This window comes from Anomaloglossus baeobatrachus, unplaced genomic scaffold (genome assembly GCF_048569485.1).
Source record: "Anomaloglossus baeobatrachus isolate aAnoBae1 unplaced genomic scaffold, aAnoBae1.hap1 Scaffold_118, whole genome shotgun sequence".
Classification (NCBI taxonomy): Eukaryota; Metazoa; Chordata; class Amphibia; order Anura; family Aromobatidae; genus Anomaloglossus; species Anomaloglossus baeobatrachus.
Window position 1 is genome coordinate 506,759 of NW_027441888.1, and position 25,032 is coordinate 531,790.

At 46.0% G+C, this 25,032-nt stretch overlaps 2 protein-coding genes across 2 annotated transcripts in view; one reads left to right on the plus strand and one right to left on the minus strand.

Moving 5' to 3' along the window:
- Positions 1-1,860: 1,860 nt before the first annotated feature.
- LOC142260523 (uncharacterized) lies at positions 1,861-19,896 on the minus strand. Its single transcript, XM_075331971.1, has 4 exons — positions 19,839-19,896; positions 11,042-11,139; positions 10,754-10,844; positions 1,861-2,836 (listed from the first exon to the last, which is right to left on the minus strand). The coding sequence occupies exons 1-4, from the start codon at positions 19,894-19,896 to the stop codon at positions 2,001-2,003; spliced, it is 1,083 nt and encodes a 360-aa protein (XP_075188086.1). The 3' UTR covers positions 1,861-2,000.
- A 1-nt stretch (position 19,897) lies between these two features.
- LOC142260524 (uncharacterized) overlaps positions 19,898-25,032 on the plus strand; it is a 72,214-nt gene continuing 67,079 nt past the window's right edge. Inside the window, exons 1-3 of the mRNA XM_075331972.1 lie at positions 19,898-20,014; positions 24,405-24,528; positions 24,612-24,725. Coding sequence (XP_075188087.1) covers positions 19,898-20,014; positions 24,405-24,528; positions 24,612-24,725 — 355 coding nt within the window. The remainder of the gene's footprint in view (positions 20,015-24,404; positions 24,529-24,611; positions 24,726-25,032) is intronic.

The following is a 25,032-nucleotide window of genomic DNA, read 5'->3' on the forward strand; positions in this document are numbered from 1 at the left end:
CCTCTCTGTGTAATGACTCTATAATATATGCATTTACCTTTTTGTATAGAATTGCTGAAATAATTATTGAGATGCACCTGTATCATGAAAGAAAAGATAATTCCAAGAACCATCAAGGGAAGCCCTATTCAATAACAAACACCCCCTTTGACAGAGACAAGGTGACGTCATAGCATTGAAGCAGGAGTGCGGCACCCGACTCGCAAAGATGCCTCTTGTGCTTGCCTTAAAAGATGAAAGAAGAAAAATCCAGAAGGTTTTTAAGGACTAAGCAACATTTTAAGGAATTTTATTTTCATTTAGGAGCATACAGATTAAAAATAACATTAACCTTGGACTAAGCATTGGGTTTATCGCGGACTAAAAAATAAATAATAAGCGACAATACAAGTATATGTAGCGCTTGTCGTATCCTCCCTTTTTTCTTTACCCCTTTACGACCAAGGACAGACTGGTACGCCCTTGGTCGCCTCCCCCTGGTTACTGCAGGCTCCGGCAGCAAGCCCATGGTAATCCTCATATGTCTCTACTGATTTGATCCACCAGCACTTGTTAACCCTTTAGATTGCACTGACAGCACAATTTAAATGGCCACGATGGGGATCACGCTGTTCCCTGCCACCATCGGCGCCCCATGACGTGATCGCAGGGCGCCTTGGTATTGACATGGTAGCGCACGGTCAGCTGATGACCCCTGACGCTACCATAACTCCCATCCTGTGAGAGGCCCCAGAGCACCTGAACTCACAGGAACTCTGCATTTCTGCTGATCACAGCAATGTTGCTCTGATCAGCAGAAATGAACAAGTGCTCGCAGTGTGCACTGATAAGTCCCCTAGGGAGACTATTAAAAGTGAAAAAAAGTTTTTAAAAATATGAAAAAAAATAAAAAAAAAATCTAAAAGTTCAAATCATCTCTCATTAGCCACAGTTAAAAACAATAAAAAAAATACATATTTGGTATTGCCGCCTTCAGAAATGCCCTATCGAAATATAAAATCAATTAATCTGATCGGTACACGGCATGGCGAGAAAAAAATTCCAAACGCCAAAATTAAGTTTTTTGGTCACTGCAATATTGTTTAAAAATGCAATAACAGGCGATCAAAACTTAGCAACTGCAGAAAAATAGTAAAATTAAAAACGTCAGCTCAAGATGCAAAAAATAACTCATCACTGAGCCCCAGATCCCGAGAAATGAGAACGCTATGGGCCTCTGAAAATGTCGCCAAAACCGAAATTCTTTTTTAAGGACAAACTTCAGAATTTTTGTTAACTCCTTAGATAAAAATAAAAAGTATACATGTTTAGTATCCACGAACTCGTAACGACATGAGGCATCATTTTTACCATAAAATGAACACTGAATAAAATATCCCCAAAACAATCGTGCAATTGCACTGTTTTTGCAATTTCACCTCACTTGGAATTTTTTTCCTGTTTTCCAGTACACTATATGGTAAAACTAATGATTTCATTCAAAATCCTAACTCGTCCCACAAAAAAATAAGCCCTCAAATGGCAAAATTGCCGGAAAAATAAAGTTAAGGCTCTCGGAAGAAGGGGAGGAAAAAACAAAAATGAAAAACGGAAAATCGCCTGGGATGAAGGGTTAATTTTTCCTGTACTGTCCCTTACATTCCTCTTTTCTATTTCTATTAAAACTTGCTATTACTTTTTAGCATCCCTCATTCACTCCCTACCTCCCCAAGCAATGTAATCTATGGTTTTGATTTTTACTTTATTCTTCACTGTTAAACTTTTGAAAATCATAATAAAAATTACTGTACAAAACAAAAAAAATGCTATTTTGTAAGTTTTTTGCTCTCACATTTTTTGTGGGAAAAAAAAGTTACTTAAATTCTTAATTTTTGATAAAAAGAATAAACATTTAATAAATAAAACATTTCCCACTTTTTGGGTATGAAAATGACTTCTCACCTATGTGAGCTCTTTAATATTTAGCATGAGATGTTTTGAAAAAAGAATTTCTCACATTCTCAACAAAGATATGGCTTCTTCCCTATGTGATTTTTTTCATGTGTAATCAAATGTGATTTACACACAAAACTTTTAGCGCATTTTGAACATGTAAATGGCTTTTCCCCTGTGTGAATTCTCTGATGTGTATCAAGATTTGATTTAATTGTAAAACATTTCCCACATTCTGGACATGAAAAAGGCTTTTCCCCTGTGTGAATTTTCTGATGTGTAACAAGATTTGATTTAAATCTAAAACATTTCCCACATTCTGAACATGAATATGGCTTCACATCTGTGTGAATTCTCTGGTGAAAACGAAGCCCTGATAGCCGAGTAAAATCTTTCCCACATTCAGAACATGAATATGGCTTTTCCCCTGTGTGAATTCTCTGATGTGTAACAAGATGTGATTTAATTGTAAAACATTTCCCACATTTTGAACATGAAAATGGCTTCTCTCCTGAGTGAGTTCTCTGATGTCTAACAAGATAAGATTTAGTTGTAAAACATTTCCCACATTCTGGACATGAAAATGGCTTATGTCCTGTGTGAGTTCTCTTCTGTACAAAAAGGTTTGATTGACAATTAAAACACTTCCCACACTCTGAACATGAAAATGTCTTCGTTCCTATGGTAATTCTAACATCTCTTCTGGGACTATTTTCCTTAATAGCCTGTAATGAATCAGAAGATAGGACCTGTTTAATAGGATCAGATGGTAGATCTTTGCTCTGAAGCATTGAGGATACAGCTGGGATAACGCAATGTTCTTCATATGTGTCTTGTGGCACACCAAGATCAATTGATTGAATGTCTGAAGAAGTCAGAAGCCCCTCTGATCTAATACAGTCACCTGTCAAGAATAACACTGTTAATACTTTTTCAATAATGTGTAGTTTATTTTTTAACTATATCCAAAGTCCATTAAAATTGCAAGTCATGTTGCAAAATTTCATTATTCACTAAGGTAATGGGGACAAAACAGTTCACATTCTAACTGAAGACCACGGAGCAAGTACCACTAGAGTATGATATCAGGCCACCAGGATCGGCTCTAGCAGTTTCCCAATTCAGTGTTGTATTCCGCATCTTCCTAGGTTCATGTCTCAGAGAGTCGGTCACAACTATTTTGTAGTAAGACTCTCAGTGGAGAATCATAAATGAGCCTGTCAGTCAGTACTATTAGAGGGGTCTGTCCGGCACAATTCCTGACAGCCAGATGCATTTTACTGCAGAATGGAGGAGCAGTACAATTATGTATGAAGAAGCTCTGACTTTGCTGAAAGTGTAAAACTGGAAAAGTAAATTTGTAAAGTGGTTTTATCATATAGTTAAAAAGTGGAAGAATGTGATAAATGAATATACACAGCTATACAACTCATTCCCTTATCTCACCCCTGCTGTACTAGAGAACACCAGTGACTGTCTGTCTGCAGTCTCCAACATCATATCTGCTCTCTGTCTGAAACTCAACCTCTCCAAAACTGAACTTCTACTCCCTTCGTCTACTAACCTCCCTAACCCTGACATCTCCCTCTCTGTGTGCAGCACCATGATAACGCCTAGGCCGCAGGCTCGCTGTCTGGGTGTTATGTTTGACACCGATGTTCCCTTCACCTCCTATACACAATCTCTCGGTCACTCTTATCTCTTGTGTCACAAACTTTCCCTGTTGCAGATTTTGGTGACAAGTTCTGAGTCTGAGTCTCACTTTTTCTTGTAGGACTTGGAGATTATTGAATGGATTCCCTTTCCTTTGGGAAGGAGAGCGTTAATGTCAGTTTACCTTCCAGCAGCTCCTGACTCCTGGGCAGGCGTTTCCGGTTGGGACCAAGCCCAGGCCCTATAAATACCCTCAACGTCCACCAGCGGGTGCAGGTTATTTTCATCATTTGGAAGCTTGGCCAGGAGGTGGAAGGAGCTGGTATTTTCCTCTCTCTGAGACTTGTGGTGTGGGTTGCAGAATTGGTGCTTGCTGCAGCAGTTCTAGGTGTGCTGGTTAAATGGTATGGATGTTCCCCAGTAGTGTATTTCATTCCCCCCCTTTTCTGTTTATTTCCCCTCATGCACTTTTAGTGGCTCCTTTGTGTGCGGTTCACATGTGTACGAGTAGTTGTTACCCCTGTTTATCATATTTGTTAGTGGGGTGTGTAAAAACATTAAAATTAATACATCTAGTTATCAAACATTTTATAGTAGGACATATTATATATGTCCACAGTTCTGTTTATGTTGGAGGGCATAGCTTATCGATAAAGTTCTTATAAGGAATAAATATTAAAATATCCATATTGAATTTACATAAGTGCTGACATAGTATGGTATATTTATCCATCTGGAAGCTTCTAGTGACATGCGTCCAGCAGTAATTTCCCTATATGGTCTGGACAGTTGATATATATATATATATATATATATATATATATATATATATATATATATATATATATATATATATCTCATGACACGATGGAGGGGGTCACTCACTCCTGCACGTCGCCAACTGACCGAGAATCCTTCTAGCCTGCAAGATGTGTTCACATGTATATCACCCCTCCCTTACCATTCAGGATCCAAGGAGAGATGGATGAAGATTTTCTATTGATCAGTATGGACTAATTATTAACTTTTTAAGTAAGCAAATAAGAATATTATTGTTCATTTCTGTAACTGAACTTTGGCAGCCAATTTATCAGATATAAAATACATTTTTTTTATATATATATATTCTGAAGTCCATTATTCATGCATCTTATCACGTATTTGAAGAAAAATATATTTAAGAGTATATTTTTAACAGGGTGTTTACTTTGGTTCTTGTCCCTTTCCCCCGGGTGGTGGGTTGTGGAGGGGGGTCTTAACATCAGGGACAAGGACAGGAGATATGGCCTAGGTTAGAGGCCTAGACCTCCCTACCAACAAAGGTAGCTCCAGATGTTAGGGTGAGCATAGGGGCTCAGCATTAGGGCCAGTATAGGCTTTCCTTTGTTCCCCTATCAACCTGTGACAGCTTGCACCTGAAAAACATCTCTAGGATCCGCCGCTTTCTCACTATGGAAACAACTAAACAACCCTCACTGTGGCCCTGACCCACTCCTGCCTTGATTACTGTAATTCTCAATTAATTGGCCTCCCCCTCACTAGACTTTCCCTTCTCCAATGAATCTTTAATGCTGACGCCAGAGTAACCGTTACTACTAGCTAATCACTGCTCAGACGCTTTCGCTCTGTGCCAGTCATTGCTGTAACGCTTGTGGCCAATATAGAGGCAGCAAATGGGAGTAGTGAACACACTGGATCACAGGGGGGACCTGGGCTTACCCTTTAGAGGGATGGGCTTAACTACTTATGATTGTTTGTATAGTATTCATTGTATATGAACTTTTGAATTGTAAATATGAATATGTTGGCATTATAGAAATAAAGAATATTATAATATAAGCATTACTCTCCTGTTAAATCCATTGCCATTTCAGGGCAACTACTTTAGTGCTCTTCTTCGATCTTGGCCTGACAATCAGGTGCAGAAAAATGCTGCTATACTCTGTACAAGAGATCTAGGCAACCATCTTATGTGACCACACGTGCAGGAAAACTGTCAGGTGGGGGCTGGATAGCCACCTCTGTATCTGGCCTGTATACAGCAACATTTTTCCACACCGATTCTAATAAACTCTTATATTTTAACCAATTATGTGTATCAGCTCACCGTGTGGAAGCTCAGTCCTGGTTTCGTCCTGGAGCACGGACAGGCACTGCCACAGCCCGATATAGCATAGAAGAAGAAAAAAGGGTGTCCAGCTCTTCAGGCAGAGAAAACCAAGGTCTTTATTTCATCATGCAGATACAACGAATGACATGACTAGCACTACGCGTTTCAGGTGAAAGACTCACCCTTAATCATGATTAAGGGTGAGTGTTTCACCTGAAGCGCGTAGTGCTGGTCATGTCATTCGTTGTATCTGCATGATGAAATAAAGACCTTGGTTTTCTCTGCCTGAAGAGCTGGACACCCTTTTTTCTTCTTCTATCTTATATTTTAACCCCTTCAGCCCCAAGCCTATTTTGACCCTAAAGACCAGGCCATTTTTTGCAATTTTGACCAGTGTTACTTTATGAGGTTATAACTCTGGAACGCTTCAACGGATCCTGGTGATTCTGAGATTGTTTTTTCGTGACATATTGGGCTTCATGCTAGTGGTAAATGTAGGCCGATATTTTTTGCGTTTCTATGTGAAAAAAACGGAAATTTCGCGAAAATTTTGTAATTTTCAAACTTTTAATTTTTATGCTCTAAAACCAACGAGACATATGACACAAAATAATTAATAAATAACATTTCCCACATGTCTACTTTACCTCAGAACAATTTTGGGGGAAAAAAAAAAAATTAAGGAAGTTATAGGGGTTCAAAGTTTATGAGCAATTTCTCATTTTTACAACTAAATTTACAAAGCCACTTTTTTTTAGGGACCACATCACATTTGAAGCGATTTTGAAAGGTCTACATGACACAAAACACCCAAAAGTGACACCCTTCCAAAAACGGCATCCCTCAGGCTACTCAAAACCACATTCAAGTAGGTTATTAACCCTTCTGGTGCTTCACAGTAACTAAAGCAATGTGGAAGGAAAAAATGAACATTTCACTTTTTGCAACAAAAATGTTAATTTAGCCTCAAATATTGCATATTCACAAGGGTAGCAGGATTAAATGAACCCCCAAAATTTGTTGGGCAATTTCTTCTGAGTGCGCAGATACCATATATGTGGCGAAAAACCACTGGCAGGACTCAGAAGGGAAGGAGCGTCATTTGACTTTTTGAACAGAAAATTAGCTGAAATCGTTATCTGCACCATGTTGCGTTTGGAGAGCCCCTGAGGTGCCGAAACAGTGGAGCTCCCCCACATGTAACCCCATTTTGGAAACTAGACCCCTCATGGAATTTATCTAGATGTTTATTGAGCACTTTGATCCTCTGGGGGCTTCACAAAAGTTAATAGAGTTGAGCCGTGAAAATAAAAAAAAAGTTTTTTTACCACAAAATTGTTACTTCAACCAGGTAGCTTTTTTTTCACAAGGGTATCAGGAAAAATTGCACCATAAAATGTATTGTGCAATTTCTCCTGAGTACACAGATATCTCATATGTGGTGGAAATCAAATGTTTGGGCGCACAGCAGGGCTCAGAATGCAAGGAGCGTCATTTGACTTTTCAAACGCAAAATTTTCTGTGATAATTAGCGTATTCCATGTTGTGTTTGGAGACCCCCTGAGGTGCCGAAACAGTGGAGCTCCCCCACATGTGACCCCATTTTGGAAACTAGACCCCCAATGGCATAGAAAAAAAAACAGATCACGGGGATGAGAGGTGAGGGAGCACAGATCACGGGGATGAGAGGTGAGGGAGCACACATCACGGGGGCGACAGGTGAGGGAGCACACATCACGGGGGCGACAGGTGAGGGAGCACACATCACGGGGGTGACAGGTGAGGGAGCACACATCACGGGGATGACAGGTGAGGGAGCACACATCACGGGGGTGACAGGTGAGGGAGCACACATCACGGGGGTGACAGGTGAGGGAGCACACATCACGGGGGTGACAGGTGAGGGAGCACACATCACAGGGGTGACAGGGGAGGAGGCGGGTAGCCGATCACAGGGGTGAAAGGTGGGGGGGTAGTGGGGAGCACATCACGGAGGGGAGGTGGCGCCAGCCGATCACGATGGGGAGCGGTGGGCAGCACATAACGGAGGGGAGGGGGCACGCAGCGCATAATGGAGGAGAGGGGGCGCGCAGCACATAACGGAGGAGAGGGGCCGGGCAGCAGATCGGGGAGAGCGGTGACACTGTGGCAGATGGAGGAGGGCAGCGGCGGATCGGGAGGGGTGGGGGTGCGGGCAGCAGATCACGAGGGGTGAGGGTGCGGGCAGCAGATCGGTGAGACAGGTGGCAGATCGCGGAGGGCAGTGGCGGATCGGGAGGAGTGGGGGTGCGGGCAGCAGATCACGAGGGGTGGGGGTGCGGGCAGCAGATCGGGGAGACAGGTGACAGATCGCAGAGGGAAGCGGCGGATTGGGAGGTGTGGGGGTGAGGGTGCGGGCAGCAGATCACGAGGGGTGGGGGTGCGGGCAGTAGATCGGGGAGAGAGGTGGCAGATCGCGGAGGGCAGCGGCGGATCGGGAGGTGTGGGTAGCAGATCACGAGGGGTGGGCGTGTGGGCAGCAGTTCGGGGAGACAGGTGGCAGATCGCGGAGGGCTGCGGCGGATTGGGAGGTGTGGGGGTGAGGGTGCGGGCAGCAGATCACGAGGGGTGGCGGTGCGGGCAGCAGATCGGGGAGACAGGTGGCAGATCGTGGAGGGCTGCGGCGGATCGGGAGGCTGTTCGCCGGTTTCATACAGTGCAATGGCAGCGCGGCAACTTCCGGGTCCCATGCTCCGGTCACATAACAGCATGGGACCGCCCGGACCGGAGCTTGTCGCCCTGCCATTGCACTGTATACACTCACTGTACTGGCGTGCTGCAGGGACGACAGGTGACGGGGACGGTCACTGGCAACAGGTCCATGGTGTTTGGAGAGATCGGTCACAAGGCCGATCTCTCCAATCAGAGCTGCTGGAACTGGGGGAGGGTGATCCAGTGAGGTCACCCAGCTCCAGCCAATGGCCAGTGCTACAGCTGCACTGGTCAGGGCTGGATTTCAATGTTTCAGTCATTTTAAATGGCTGGAACATTACAGTGGCTGTGATTGGCTGACGAACGCCGCTCAACCAATCACAGCCTCCGTAGGTCCGGGGAGGAGGCACCACCCCTCCTGAGGTCAGGTACAGGTCCCCTCCTCCCCAAATCTGCGGTTTATGTTAATCGGTCGCAGTCACCGAAGGCTCCGGTGCCGCGATTACGCCATGACGGAAAGATCCGTCCTTGGTCTTTAAGGCCCAGGGCACCATGACGGAAAGATCCGTCCATGGTCGGGAAGGGGTTAAAGGGGCTGTCCGACACTACTCTGCATCTAAAGGTTTTGTACATGCGTCTTATTTTAGAATATACCTGCACATAAGTGCTGTAATCCAATATTATACAAGAAATCAATGATTGACCAGTATAAATAATATGGAGCATGTGAACATTCCACTATAAACTGCACATTCCCCATGTCTAGGATGTACGGGAACCTCTTACTCCTTATTTTTAGGATAAGTAATTTTCATTCTTTTTAGTCCCACATCATACCGTGTTTCCCCGATAGTAAGACACCCCCGATAGTAAGACGTAGTGGGGGTTTTGGGGGGGTCGGCTAATGTAAGACGTACCCCGAAAGTAAGACATAGTAAACGGAAAGCATTATTTATTTATTTTTTTTCTTATTTACAGTACCGGCCGAGCGCCCAGCTGAGTGCCCTGACACGCCAGCAGCCGAGCGCTCAGCTGAGCGCCCTGACATGCCGGCGGCCGAGCGCTCAGCTGAGCGCCCTGACATGCCGGCGGCCGAGCGCTCAGCTGAGCGCCCTGACATGCCGGCGGCCGAGCGCTCAGCTGAGCGCCCTGACATGCCGGCGGCCGAGCGCTCAGCTGAGCGCCCTGACATGCCGGTAGCCGAGCGCCCAGTTCTTCTTTACAGTACCGGCCGAGCACCCAGCTGAGCGCCCTGACACGCCGGCGGCCGAGCGCTCAGCTGAGCGCTCTGACATGCCGGCGGCCGAGGCCTTGCATATTATACTCACTGTCCCTGCATGGTACACATATTTAGTACTGGCGTAGCCCGCTTGCATCGATTGTGATGGGCGTGACCAATAGGCTGCATACCAGATACTGTGTGCCTGCATGTGTGAACAGTGACCTATGCAAGCCACAAGTGTGCAATTTTACTACCATCTCCCTTTGCACCTGTGATGTCTCCATTTAATGGAGGTCTTGCTGCATCCTGGCAGTGCATTAGTCTTTTTGGCCTGGGCAGCTTACATCTTCTGCCATTAGTCTGTGAGTTTTTGCCGGCGGCCGAGAGCTCAGCTGAGCGCCCTGACATGCCGGTGGCCGAGCGCCCAGCTGAGCGCCCTGACATGCCGGCGGCCGAGCGCCTAGCTGAGCGCCCTGACATGCCGGTGGCCGAGCGTCCAGCTGAGTGCCCTGACATGCCGGCGGCCAAGCGCCCAGGTCTTCTTTACAGTACCGGCCGAGCGCCCAGCTGAGCGCCCTGACACGCCGGCGGCCGAGCGCTCAGCTGAGCGCTCTGACATGCCGGCGGCCGAGAGCTCAGCTGAGCGCCCTGACATGCCGGCGGCCGAGCGCCCAGCTGAGCGCCCTGACATGCCGGCGGCCGAGCGCTCAGCTGAGAGCCGTCACTCGGGCGCCCAGCCGAGAACCCTGACACGCCGGCGGCCAAGCGCCCAGCTGAGCGCCCTGACATGAGAGCTGTCACATGCCGGCGGTCGGGCGCTCAGCCGAACGCTCGGCCACTGAGAAATGTTGCAGTAATGTTGTCCGTGGTCCATCAGGACCACGGACAACATACAAAAACACGCAGCCTCAGTGCCCTCATGTGCAGCAATCGCGGCAAGTCCCCATACGGTACATTGTATGGAGACTTGCTGCGATTGCTGTGGGATTTTTTTCCAATATAAGACATACCCCGAAAGTAAGACATAGTGGGACTTTTGGGGGTAAAAAGAATGTAAGACACTGTCTTACTTTCGGGGAAACACGGTAGCAGCCGGTGACTGAGAAGAATCTGTGACTTCTCTGCATTTAGTGGTCACTACTCACCTGGGTAGCCGTACGTAGGAATCTCCTCTTTACACCGCTTATCACCCCTCACATATGTCTCTGTAGTATAAATATGGGTCAGATCTTCCCCCTGAAACAAATATTGTAAAAGTCACAGACAGATGGAGAAGTCCCATCTATGATCAGCTCTAATCCTGCCATCTCCACCGCTCTCATTACACAAGTATAACACATATAATACTGGAGGATAAAACAAGACTGAGCACAAGACCTTCACAGCCGTCTACACATCATAGGGAGATTTCATGGCCCCTTCTCTCCATCTACCTGATGATCCTGAGGAACATCGGGATCTTCTTGTTTACAGTCCTGTGGGAGAAGAGGACGGGGACATCTCTCCGGTGTTGTCCTCTTACTGGATAGACCTGGAGGAGACACATACAGGGACTGAATTCATTCCTTACATACAGATAATTATAGGCCGTGTGCATTTAGTCCTGTCTATTACCTGGTGATGTGAGGGGCTGGGGAACCTCCATCATGACGTCCTTGTACAGATCTTTGTGTCCTTCTAAATACTCCCACTCCTCCATGGAGAAATAGACGGTGACGTCCTGACACCTTATAGGAACCTGACACATACAATGATACCGTCACCCCCGATCCCTTCATAGCGTTACTGTATAATGTCCCAGCATTCCCAGCAGTGTCACCTCTCCAGTCAGTAGCTCAATCATCTTGTAGGTGAGTTCTAGGATCTTCTGGTCATTGATGTCCTCATGTATCGGGGGGTGAGGTGGAGGCCCCGTGATTGGGCTCAGGGGTCTTCCCCATCCCTCAGACACAGGGGCCTGACAGCGCTCACTAGAGGTCTTCTTCACTACTGTGTAATCCTGGTTATGGAGAGACACAGTAATAAATCTCACTCCAGACATTTCCAGAGTCCTCACCTCTCCAGTTCTGTCCATCTGTTATTCCCATAGATAAGAATGATGTAATGTGACGTCATCAGAATCTCTCACCTCTCCAGTAAGCCGGAAGAGGATCTCTAGGGTGAGGTGTAATATCCTCTCCGCCATCTTGTCCCTGTCCATATCCATCCTTCACGGGGCAATCAGGAGAATTCTCTTCTATAGAAGATCTCCACTGAGAGGATCCGATATTATAAGGACCTGAATGGGGAGAAGATGACGATGTAACATCATAAAGACTCTGCTGTAATAATACAATTACTGGAGAGAATAAAGGGAAACATATAATGAGAACATTCTGGGGGAACATTATACTGTGTGGGGGCAGAAAAAGGCCAGGGACTGAGGGCAGAAAGGGGCCGGGGACCGAGGGCAGAAAGGGGCCGGGGACCGAGGGCAGAAAGGGGCCGGGGACCGAGGGCAGAAAGGGGCCGGGGACCGAGGGCAGAAAGGAGCCGGGGACCGAGGGCAGAAAGGGGCCGGGGACCGAGGGCAGAAAGGGGCCGGGGACCGAGGGCAGAAAGGGGCCGGGGACCGAGGGAAGAAAGGGGCCGGGGACCGAGGGCAGAAAGGGGCCGAGGACCGAGGGCAGAAAGGGGCCAAGGACCGAGGGCAGAAAGGGGCCAAGGACCGAGGGCAGAAAGGGGCCGAGGACTGAGGGCAGAAAGGGGCCGACGACTGAGGGCAGAAAGGGGATGAGGACTGAGGGCAGAAAGGGGACGAGGACTGAGGGCAGAAAGGGGACGAGGACTGAGGGCAGAAAGGGGCCGACGACTGAGGGCAGAAAGGGGCCGACGACTGAGGGCAGAAAGGGGACGAGGACTGAGGGCAGAAAGGGGACGAGGACTGAGGGCAGAAAGGGGACGAGGACTGAGGGCAGAAAGGGGACGAGGACTGAGGGCAGACGGGTTTCCTAACTTCCGGCCTCTCATAGTTGGGGCGTCTGTATCTGACAGAGGAAAAGGAACAAAAACCTCACGATTCATAGAAATCAGCGAGAGAAAAACACCAAGAAAGTCTCAGAGCTGAAGGGGTTAATGCCGCCTGCCCCAGTAATGGGGAATCTCCACACACCTCCACCTGCAGAGCCGCACACTAGATATATAATACCCTGCACCTACCTCCACCTGCAGAGCCGCACACTAGATATATGGCTGCTCTGTGCTTACAGGACCTGTGATGATGTCACATGGAGGGGAGGAGTCAGGGTCACATGATCAGCTCCTCAGTGTAGTCCTGGATGGGATGAGGCGCGGTGTCAGTGGACGGTTATAGTAAACTATTGTTGCGTATGTATGTGACCCCTGTTGCGTATGTATGTGACCCCTGTTGCGTATGTATGTGACCCCTGTTGCGTATGTATGTGACCCCTGTTGCGTATGTATGTGACCCTTTCACACTCTTATTTCGATCTTTGCTTTATTGAATTCTTTATTGATAAGTTCAGGTGAGGAGAAGATTTGTTGAGCGACTTTAAAATAGAGACGTTTGGACCTGATCGGTCTTGATCACAAGTTGCTGAAAATGTGTGTGTGACGTATATGGAGCAGAGTCGCATGTGTACGATGTGTACGGGACAGTGCTGTGTGTGCACTATGTCTACGTAGCGGAGCTGTGTATGTAACAGAGTCGTGTGTGCATGATGTGTATGTAGTGGAGCCGTGAGTGCATAACGAGTATGTAGCAGAGCCAAGTGTGCACAACATGTATGTAGCGGATACCTTCTTTTATCACTTTATTAATCCCCAAAAACACCCGTGCAGGTCCAACATAATCCACACGAGGTCCCACGACGATTCAAGCTCTGCTACATGTAGTCACAGCATGCGATCATGGCACATGACCGCCCGCTGTGAGGTTCAGGCAGAAACTGAGCATCGATCAGTGGTGACGTCACTCAGGTTAGCCGCGGCCACAGCTGGAGGTTCCAATGGTCCTCCATCTGTGACCGCAGGTAACTTGACCTCAGTAACTTGACCTTGACCAAACATCACGTATGGAGCTTCTAAAACCAACAAATAAAGAACAAGCAGATCAGAAGGTGAGATTTATAACTCCGTACCATGCCCAATGGAGAGAGATGTGTGATATATTAAACAAATACTGGTCCATATTACTCACAGATAATGATCTAGCCCCAATCTTAACATCTAAAGCAGCAGTTGCATCCAAGAGATCTAAAACAATTAAGGATATGGTTGTGAGAAGCCATTGTATACCCCCTCAAAAAAAATTATGGGGTCTGGATACCAAGCCAAAGTGGGGCACATACCCCTGCGAAGATTGTGGTGCATGCACCCAAGTAGAGAGATCTCAGGTGTTCCATGATTTGACTCATTCAACTACATATACTATAGTGCACCACATCAGTTGTCGTACGACTGGGGTGGTGTACTGGGCACATTGCCCTTGTGCTTTAATCTATGTAGGATTAACATCACGTGAATTTAAAGTTCGAATCATGGAACACATTCGAGATATAAAGAATGCAATTAAGGCCAAAAAACCAGAAGAAATAGAAATATTGAAAAATATCCCAAGACATTTTAGGGACAAACACCAATGTAACTGGAGACTGCTGAAATTTAGAGGCATAGACAGAGTACAGTTGGGAGCCAGAGGGGGGGACTTAAAGAAAAATCTAGCCCAAAAGGAGGTACGCTGGATAACAGTGTTGAACACTGCTAAACCAAATGGATTAAATGATGCCATCAGTTTCAAACCATTCTTATGACACTACACTAGCATGGGGAGGTGATATGCAGTCTGCATTTTCCGCTTTCCATTATAATTGTTTTTAATATATATTTTTTATAAATTGTGTATTATTGACAGGAATATGGTGGCCTGATATCCTCCTTCGTTTTGAAAAATATCCCATCTGGAAAGAAAAAAAGAAAAACAACCCACAATCGATGGAATATGTAATGCATGGGCACATCCGGGGGGCTGGAATGGACCTGGACCGCTTTAAAACAATACAGAAACTAAGACAGTAGTTATTCCCTATGTATTAAAATAAAATGAAGATATAATGCATTATGTGGACAATTTGAATTGTAGCGGCTGAGGTGTATTGTTGCCCTTCCGTTTGCCCTCATGCAATATGGAGGAAAGGATGCACTGTATGTGCGCGCGCGAATCATTCCACCTCCGTCTTCTATGTCACGCCCGGCGTCCAATCAGACCGAATCGCTGTGCGCATGCGCAGTGACGATTTCCGGACGCCGGATGCGGCAGTGAACGCGGAGACGGATGGGACGTGCGCGCCAAAGATACAGGTGCAATTAAAGCGAGGATGTATATAAGGATGTCGATCACACCATACCTGCACCTCCAGGATGAAGCTCTAGGCGAAACGCGTCGAGGTGCGGGGCGGCGTGATCCACATACTTAGAATTTATACAGCTGGTGGGTATTCACTATGAAGTTATGCCTTTACCCCCAGACTAAGGTTCAGCGGTGAGCTTGATACTGTTTGTCCTGTGCAACTGACTTTAGGAGCACAGGACTTTACATATATATTCACAATCTATGCTGCTTTGCACTAAGCACTTTATATGTCTTGAGAACCATGTGGACTGTGGACATTGCACTATGCTAAGCACTTTCTATGTATTAATGAACCATCTTGTCAAATTGTTAATATCATCCGCTTTTATTATGAACCAATAATACATATCAGTTATGTGGATCATGCTACCATGTTATGAGAATCTACTCTGAATGTTTTTTTATAAGACTTTTTAATAATTTTTTCACCTCTGTGCACTGTGTGACATTTATATTTGAATTAAATAAAAATTTATCTGATAGCAATTCTACTTAGAATAATTTATTTATGTATGAAAAATGTGGGACAAAAGGCTATATGTAGGAAATACATGCTAATTTGGGACCTAGTCCAAAAAATACTGTTGAAATGGACCTAAGCATTATATTCTTTAATCAGTTTTTATTAAATGGAATATTTAGCGCAGTAGTACACTAATTATTTATATATATTTATTACTCCTAGCCTCCCTACGTTCCTTGCAAGGTCCCATCCCCCCTAATCCTTCATTGACCCCTACTGTCTCACTGTCTCTATATGTTCTATCTATCCCCTTATTTGCTCCACTACCCACCCTCCCCCCCAGATCCTAGTTTAAAAGCTCCTCCATCCGTCTGACCATTTTCTCCCCCAGCACAGCTGCACCCTCCCCATTGACGTGCAGCCCGTCCCTACCGTAGAGCCTGTAGCTGACTGAGAAGTCGGCCCAGTTCTCTATGAACCCGAACCCTTCCTTCCTGCACCAATTTCTAAGCCACGTATTTATCTCCCTAAGTTCCCACTGTCTTTCTAGTGACGCTCGTGGCATCGGTAGTATTTCTGAAAACACCACCTTGGAGGTCCTGGACTTCAGCTTCTCTCCTAGTTCCCTGTAATCATTCTTAAGGACCTTCCACCTGCCTCTAACTTTGTCATTAGTACCAATGTGCACCCTGACCTTTGGGTTTTCCACAGCCCCACCCATCAATCTGTCTATCCGATCCGCAATATGCCGAACCCGAGCACCCGGCAGACAACACACTATTCGGTATTCACGGTCTCGGCGACAGATGACCCTGTCTGTCTGCCTAATTATAGAGTCCCCTACCACCAACATCTGTCTGGTCTTTGCTGCACTCCTATTTCCCCCCTTCCTACAGCAGTCGTTTTCCTGGTTGCTAGGAGCAACATCCTGCTGTAGTGACCCTAGTCCTGGCCCTTCATTCCTAATATCAGCCAAACAGGCATATTTACTAGGTTGTGCCAGGTCAGGACTAGGCTCCCTGACACTTTTCCCCCTACCTCTTCTTCTAACTGTTACCCAGCTACCTACCTACCTACCTCTGGGTCCTGATCTTCCCCACCTCCACCCTCCTCCATATCACTGGCCCCAGCCAGAGAAAGCTCAGTGAGCTCTAAACTCCTCTCATGGTTTGCAATGCTCCTGAGTGTTCCAAGCTGCTTATTTAAATCAGTTTCCTGGGCTTCCAAATACGCAACATGCTTGCATCGAGTGCAGACATATTCACCTTCGAATGGCTGCTCAAGGCATGCATACATCTGACAAGATACGCACATGGTAGCATTGTCCATGGAGCATCTATTAAATGGGGATAAACAGTAAAGTAGAAAAACAAAGAAAAAGAAAACAATGGGAAACGTTTCAGGATAAACTCAAACTATGTTCTTGTGTCAAAATATGAGATTGTGTTTAAACTATACACTTATCTGCAATCCCCGCACTTTGCTGCAGAACCTCGCACATTCAGAACCTCGCTTGTAATAAAATGTCTAGGAATAAAAACAAAACCTCTATGGATAAATAAAACAGTACAAAGTATAATAAACAAAAACAAATGTTCAAAATCTTGAAGGCTGAGAATACAGAAACAGCATTTCAGGAGTAAAAGGATCTCAATAGGAAATGTAAAAAATAAATCAAGCAAGCAAAATTAGCTACTTAAACAAAAATCGACAAGGACATTAAAATAAATCCGATATTTTTTATAAATACATTAATGTCAAATGGAAAACAAAGGATGGTATGGGTTCCTTAAAATATAATAACCAGTTAATTATAAAGGACAAAACAAAGACTGAGATATTAAACAGTAACTTTTCATCTGTCTTCACCAAGTAACAGACTGTTCCAGGCATCATTCAACAAGTCAAAAATCAAAGTTCGCCACCTGATATTAATTTAACACAAGAAGAAGTACGCCTGTGTTTGAGTAAGTTAAATATAGACAAATCCCTTGGGCCAGATGGCATTCATCAACGAATATTGAGGGAATTGAGCTCAGTAATTGACAGACCACTGTATCTCATCTTAAGGGTGCTTTACACGCTGCGACATCGCTAGCGATGTTGAGCGCGATAGCACCTGCCCCCATCGTTGGTGCGATATTTGGTGATCACTGCCGTAGCGAACATTATCGCTACGGCAGCGTCACACGCACATACCTTGTCAGCGACGTCGCTGTGACCGCTGAACAATCCCTCCTTCAAGGGGGAGGTGCGTTCGGCATCATAGCGATGTCACTGCGGCGTCACTAAGCGGCCGGCCAATAGAAGCGGAGGGGCGGAGATGAGCAGGACGTAACATCCCGCCCACCTCCTTCCTTCCGCATTGCCGGTGGACGCAGGTAAAGAGATGTTCGTCGTTCCTGCGGTGTCACACATAGCGATGTGTGCTGCCGCAGGAACGACGAACAACATCGTATCTGTGGTAGCAGCGATATTAAGGAAAGGAGTGACGTGTCAATGATCCCCGTTTTTGAATGATTTTGCGATTGTTGATCGTCGCTCCTTGGTGTCACACGCTGCGATGTCGCTACCGGCGCCGGATGTGCGTCACTAACGACGTGACCCCGACGATATATCGGTAGCGTTTTCGCAGCATGTAAAGCACCCTTTAGACTCGCTTGTACCAGGATTGGTGCCTCAGGATTGGAGGATTGCTGATTTGGTACCGATATTTAAAGGGAACCTGTCAGCAGAAATTTCGCAATAAACCTAAAAGATTCCCCCTCTGCAGCTCCTGGGCTGCATTCTAGAAAGGTTCCTGTTGCTATTGTGCCCCCTTTGAGACGTAAATAAATACTTTATAAAGTCTTACCTTTTTGTATGCAAATTTTTTTTATGGTCACTGGGGCGGGCTGTCTTGCGTCCGTTATTCTCCCTCCTGCCACTTTACGCCGTCCCCCATTGCTCATTTCCATACCTGAGGACGCCGCCCAGTGCTCCCGAGGTCTCGTGCATGCCCAGTGCCACTCTCGCGGGACTGAGCACTGTGCACAGTGTGACCGCTGGTGACGTGTTGCGCAGGCGTGAGATTATGGGCAGCGCTGTGATTGTCATCAGCAGCGTCATCCAAGTACCCGCCCATAATCTCGTGCCCGCGCTTTTCCCTCTGCCGCCACTGTTATGTGCAAGCGCTGGCCATATGACCCACCTTACCTATTACCACGGGCACGAGATTATGGGCGGGTACTTGGATGACGCTGCAAATGACAATCACAGTGCCGCCCATAATCTCTGCGCCTGCGGTAATAGGTGACGTGAGTTCATATGGCCAGCGCTTGCGCATAACGGTGGAGGCAGAGGGAAAAGCGCGGGCACGAGATTATGGGCGGGTACTTGGATGACGCTGCTGATGACAATCACAGCGCTGCCCATAATCTCACGCCTGCGCAACACGTCACCAGCGGTCACACTTTGCACAGTGCTCAGTCCCGCGAGAGTGGCACTGGGCATGCACGAGACCTCGGGAGCACTGGGCGGCGTCCTCAGGTATGTAAATGAGCAATGGGGGACGGCGTAAAGTGGCAGGAGGGAGAATAACGGACGCAAGACAGCCCGCCCCCGTGACCATAAAAAAGATTTGCATACAAAAAGGTAAGACTTTATAAAGTATTTATTTACGTCTCAAAGGGGGCAAAATAGCAACAGGAACCTTAAACTCGGGACTGCAGAACAGGAGAAGGACTTGGGTATTTTCGTTACAAATAAGCTGAGCAGCAGCTCTCAATGTCAAGCCGCAGCTGCAAAAGCAAACAAGATTTTAGGGCGTATAAAAAGAGAGATTATATCCCGTGATCCCAACATATTGTTACCTGTCTATAAATCACTTGTAAGGCCAAATCTAGAATATGGATCCAGTTTTGGGCTTCACATTTTGAAAAGAACATTCAGAAGTTAGAGTCAGTTCAAAGGCGGGCAACTAGACTACTACAAGGAATGGAGGTCTCCCATATGATGAGAGGTTGAAAAAATTAGATCTGTTTAACTTAGAAAAAAAGACGTCTCAGAGGAGATCTCATTAAGGCCTGTTTCAGATTAGTTAGTGATTCTGGTACGTATGTGCTTTTTTTTATACGTACCAGAATCATGGACATACGCAGACCCATTATAATCAGTGGGTCTGCGCACACATCAGTGATTTTTCACTGACCGTGTCTCCGTGAAGCGTACACGCGTGTCTGTGATTGCCGCACGGAGACAAGTCTGTTTTGTTTTTTTTTGGCATCACTGATATCCCACGGACCACACTATGGTGTGATCTGTGAAACACGTACCAGAAAAATACAGACATTGAAAATAAAAAGCATTTTCAACTCACCCGGCTCCAGCGATGCTCTGTTCAGCCTCTGTTCTTTGCAGCTTCCTGGCTGGGTCATTATGGCATGCAAATTTATGAATGCAGCCAGAGCCGACCCGCAAGGTTCTGCAGAGGTGAAAGACAGCGGGGGCCAGATGCTGGAGAGTTCAGTACCATGGACAGCAGGAACTGGACAGGTGAGTTTATGTCCATATGAAACCACGGAGTACGGATCATGTATCACGGATTGCACATGGACAACACACGTGTGCCGTGAATCACACGGAGGAACATAGGTGTTTTTAACACGCCAGTGGAAAACGTCTGTGTTTTTCACTGACGTGTGAAACAAACCTTATATGTATAAATACATGTGTGGTCAATATAAAGGACTGGCACATGACTTATCCCTTCCAAAGACTATACTAAGGACCAGGGGGCATTCGCTGCGAGTGGAAGAAAAGTGATTCCGGCAGCTAAATAGGAAAGGGTTCTTTACAGTTAGAGCAGTCAGACTGTGGAATGCCCTACCACAAGAGGTAGTAATGGCAGATACTATAACTGCTTTTAAAAAGGGGCTGCATGATTTCCTCAGTAAACACAACATTGTCGGTTATAAATGACTTAATGACAAAATGTATAATTGGTGGAGAAAGGTTGATATAGATGGACCTACAGTTAGGTCCAGAAATATTTGGACAGTGACACAAGTTTTGTTATTTTAGCTGTATACAAAAACATGTTCAGAGATACAATTATATATATATAATATGGGCTGAAAGTGCACACTCCCAGCTGCAATATGAGAGTTTTCACATCCAAATCGGAGAAAGGGTTTAGGAATCATAGCTCTGTAATGCATAGCCTCCTCTTTTTCAAGGGACCAAAAGTAATTGGACAAGGGACTCTAAGGGCTGCAATTAACTCTGAAGGCGTCTCCCTCGTTAACCTGTAATCAATGAAGTAGTTAAAAGGTCTGGGGTTGATTACAGGTGTGTGGTTTTGCATTTGGAAGCTGTTGCTGTGACCAGACAACATGCGGTCTAAGGAACTCTCAATTGAGGTGAAGCAGAACATCCTGAGGCTGAAAAAAAAAAAAAATCCATCAGAGAGATAGCAGACATGCTTGGAGTAGCAAAATCAACAGTCGGGTACATTCTGAGAAAAAAGGAATTGACTGGTGAGCTTGGGAACTCAAAAAGGCCTGGGCGTCCACGGATGACAACAGTGGTGGATGATCGCCGCATACTTTCTTTGGTGAAGAAGAACCCGTTCACAACATCAACTGAAGTCCAGAACACTCTCAGTGAAGTAGGTGTATCTGTCTCTAAGTCAACAGTAAAGAGAAGACTCCATGAAAGTAAATACAAAGGGTTCACATCTAGATGCAAACCATTCATCAATTCCAAAAATAGACAGGCCAGAGTTAAATTTGCTGAAAAACACCTCATGAAGGAAAAGTATTCTATGGACAGATGAGACCAAGATCAACCTGTACCAGAATGATGGGAAGAAAAAAGTTTGGAGAAGAAAGGGAACGGCACATGATCCAAGGCACACCACATCCTCTGTAAAACATGGTGGAGGCAACGTGATGGCATGGGCATGCATGGCTTTCAATGGCACTGGGTCACTTGTGTTTATTGATGACATAACAGCAGACAAGAGTAGCCGGATGAATTCTGAAGTGTACCGGGATATACTTTCAGCCCAGATTCAGCCAAATGCCGCAAAGTTGATCGGACGGCGCTTCATAGTACAGATGGACAATGGCCCCAAGCATACAGCCAAAGCTACCCAGGAGTTCATGAATGCAAAAAAGTGGAACATTCTGCAATGGCCAAGTCAATCACCAGATCTTAACCCAATTGAGCATGCATTTCACTTGCTCAAATCCAGACTTAAGACGGAAAGACCCACAAACAAGCAAGACCTGAAGGCTGCGGCTGTAAAGGCCTGGCAAAGCATTAAGAAGGAGGAAACCCAGCGTTTGGTGATGTCCATGGGTTCCAGACTTAAGGCAGTGATTGCCTCCAAAGGATTCGCAACAAAATATTGAAAATAAAAATATTTTGTTTGGGTTTGGTTTATTTGTCCAATTACTTTTGACCTCCTAAAATGTGGAGTGTTTGTAAAGAAATGTGACAATTCCTACAATTTCTATCAGATATTTTTGTTCAAACCTTCAAATTAAACGTTACAATCTGCACTTGAATTCTGTTGTAGAGGTTTCATTTCAAATCCAATGTGGTGGCATGCAGAGCCCAACTCGCCAAAATTGTGTCGCTGTCCAAATATTTCTGGATCTAACTGTAGGTCTTTTTTCAACCTACGAGTGTAACTATGTAACATGACCTTTGTGCAAAGAGAGACAAGCTCACAGCAGAGCAGGTAAATAGTTGGTGTCCACCTACATGTATCTATGTAGCCTAATAGTTAAAAAAAAAAAAAGTGTTGGATAAACCCTTTAATCTCTCCATCTTCTCCGCACTTTTATCCGATTCTTGTATATAAAGGAATCGAATTATAGTGAATGACACTCGGCTCAACACTCGAGTCTGATACATGAGAGAATATACAACAGTGTGAGCACGGTCTAAGGGAGAGGCCTGGAGAAACGTCTACCAGGACGCTTCAAATCTATAACACAGAGAGCGCCGGACCCCCGGGACTTAGCGCAGGTCAGGGAAATGGGGCTGTAAGGCGAAAAACATTAATATGAGGGTTGAATGACAAGTAATGCCTCCATAACTCCTCACAGATGGCAGCGCTGGTATGAGGCAGGTACTGGACTGTTCAGTAGACTCTCCTCTATAGCTCCAGTTGACAGGAAACCTTATCAATGAACGGTTGTGTTGTTACAGTGTAAAGAATGAACCCTGTGCAGACGTTCGGTCAATGTGATTTAGGCAACGTGCTGTCATTGAATTCTTGACAGCAGAAGGTGTCACCCCAAAGGAGATTCATCAGAGAATACAAGCCGTGTATGGTGATTGTGCTGATGTGCACTGTGCGTCGTTGGGCCAGTGGTAAGATTACAGATGGTGAGGCGGGAACGTCTGACTTGTGTGACAAAGAAAGAGTTGGACGTCCTGTGACAGCAACCACGGAGTTACACATGGAAAACGTAGACTTAGGATGATGGTCGTGTCACTCAGAGAGAAATTGTAAGCACAATCGGCATTTCACAGGAGCGTGTAGTCACATTATTGCTCTGCTTGGTTATGGGAAGATCTGTGCACGATGGCTGCCCCGGATGCTGACGTCTGACATGAAAGCCACAGACTGGACATTTACCAGGAAATCCTCTCACGTTACAAGAATGAAGGTGACGCCTTTCTGCATTCAATTGTGACCGGAGATGAAGCTTGTGTACACCACTACGGACCGGAGCCGAAACGTCAGTCCATGGAATATCAGCACAAAGGCTCGGGCCAGAAAAAGACATCCAAGACCCCGTCCTCAGCCGGGAAATCCTGGCCTCAGTGTTTGGGGCGCAGATGGCGTTATCCATGGGGATTTCCTGCAACGTGGAGAACAATCACTTCAGAGCGTTACATCACAACGCTGCCAACTGTGAAACAGCGACTAACATACACTGAGGAGCTGACCATGTGACCCCTGACTCCTCCCCTCCATGTGACATCATCACAGGCCCTGTAAGCACAGAGCAGCCATATATCTAGTGTGCGGCTCTGCAGGTGGAGGTAGGTGCAGGGTATTATATATCTAGTGTGCGGCTCTGCAGGTGGAGGTGTGTGGAGATTCCCCATTATTGGGGCAGGGGGCATTAACCCCTTCAGCTCTGAGACTATTTGGGGCGGGGGAGGTTCCTCTCTGCTCCTCAGATATAATGGCGGCGGCTCTATCTGTCTCTGTCACATACGTTCTGCTGATATTCCGGCCTCTGTACTGGGAAAAGTCGTCTCCATCTTGTTATATTCTCAGGGTTTTCCCTATAGTGAAGGAGATTTCTTTTATCTCCAGTAATTGTATTATTACAGCGCATTCTTTATGATGTTACATCGTCCTCTTCTCCCCATTCAGGTCCCTACAATATCGGATCCTCTCAGTGGAGATCTTCTATATAAGAGACTTCTCCTGATTGCCCCGTGAAGGATGGATATGGACAGGGACAAGATGGCGGAGAGGATATTACACCTCACCCTAGAGATCCTCTTCCGGCTTACTGGAGAGGTGAGAGATTCTGATGACGTCACATTACATCATTCTTATCTATGGGAATAACAGATGGACAGAACTGGAGAGGTGAGGACTCTGGAAATGTCTGGAGTGAGATTTATTACTGTGTCTCTCCATAACCAGGATTACACAGTAGTGAAGAAGACCTCTAGTGAGCGCTGTCAGGCCCCTGTGTCTGAGGGATGGGGAAGACCCCTGAGCCCAATCACGGGGCCTCCACCTCACCCCCCGATACATGAGGACATCAATGACCAGAAGATCCTAGAACTCACCTACAAGATGACTGAGCTGCTGACTGGAGAGGTGACACTGCTGGGAATGCTGGGACATTATACAGTAACGCTATGAAGGGATCGGGGGTGACGGTATCATTGTATGTGTCAGGTTCCTATAAGGTGTCAGGACGTCACCGTCTATTTCTCCATGGAGGAGTGGGAGTATTTAGAAGGACACAAAGATCTGTACAAGGACGTAATGATGGCGGTTCCCCAGCCCCTCACATCACCAGGTAATAGACAGGACTAAATACACACGGCCTATAATTATCTGTATGTAAGGAATCAATTCAGTCCCTGTATGTGTCTCCTTCAGTTCTATCCAGTAAGAAGACAACACCAGAGAGATGTCCCCGTCCTCTTCTCCCACAGGACTGTAAACAAGAAGCTCCCGATGTTCCTCAGGATGTGTTTCCTCCAGCTCTATCCAGTAAGAGATATTTACTCATGTACTTTCTGCACTAATTTTGTGTTTACATTTTTAGACTTTCTGCTCTGTTTTTTTTCAGCTGTATTTTCTTTGCTTCTGCTTCCTCTGCTGTTTGTTTCTAGTGTCTTCTCTATGTCATTATGATGGCAACTCAAAGACCTGCAGAGGGTTCACGAATACTCCATTAGGCTATGTGCGCACGTTGCGTAAAAACATGCAGTTATGCTGCCCTTTGTAGCGCAGCGTAATTGCATGCGTCCTGCGTCCCCTGCACAGTCTATGGAGATTGTGCAGGGGCCGTGCGCAC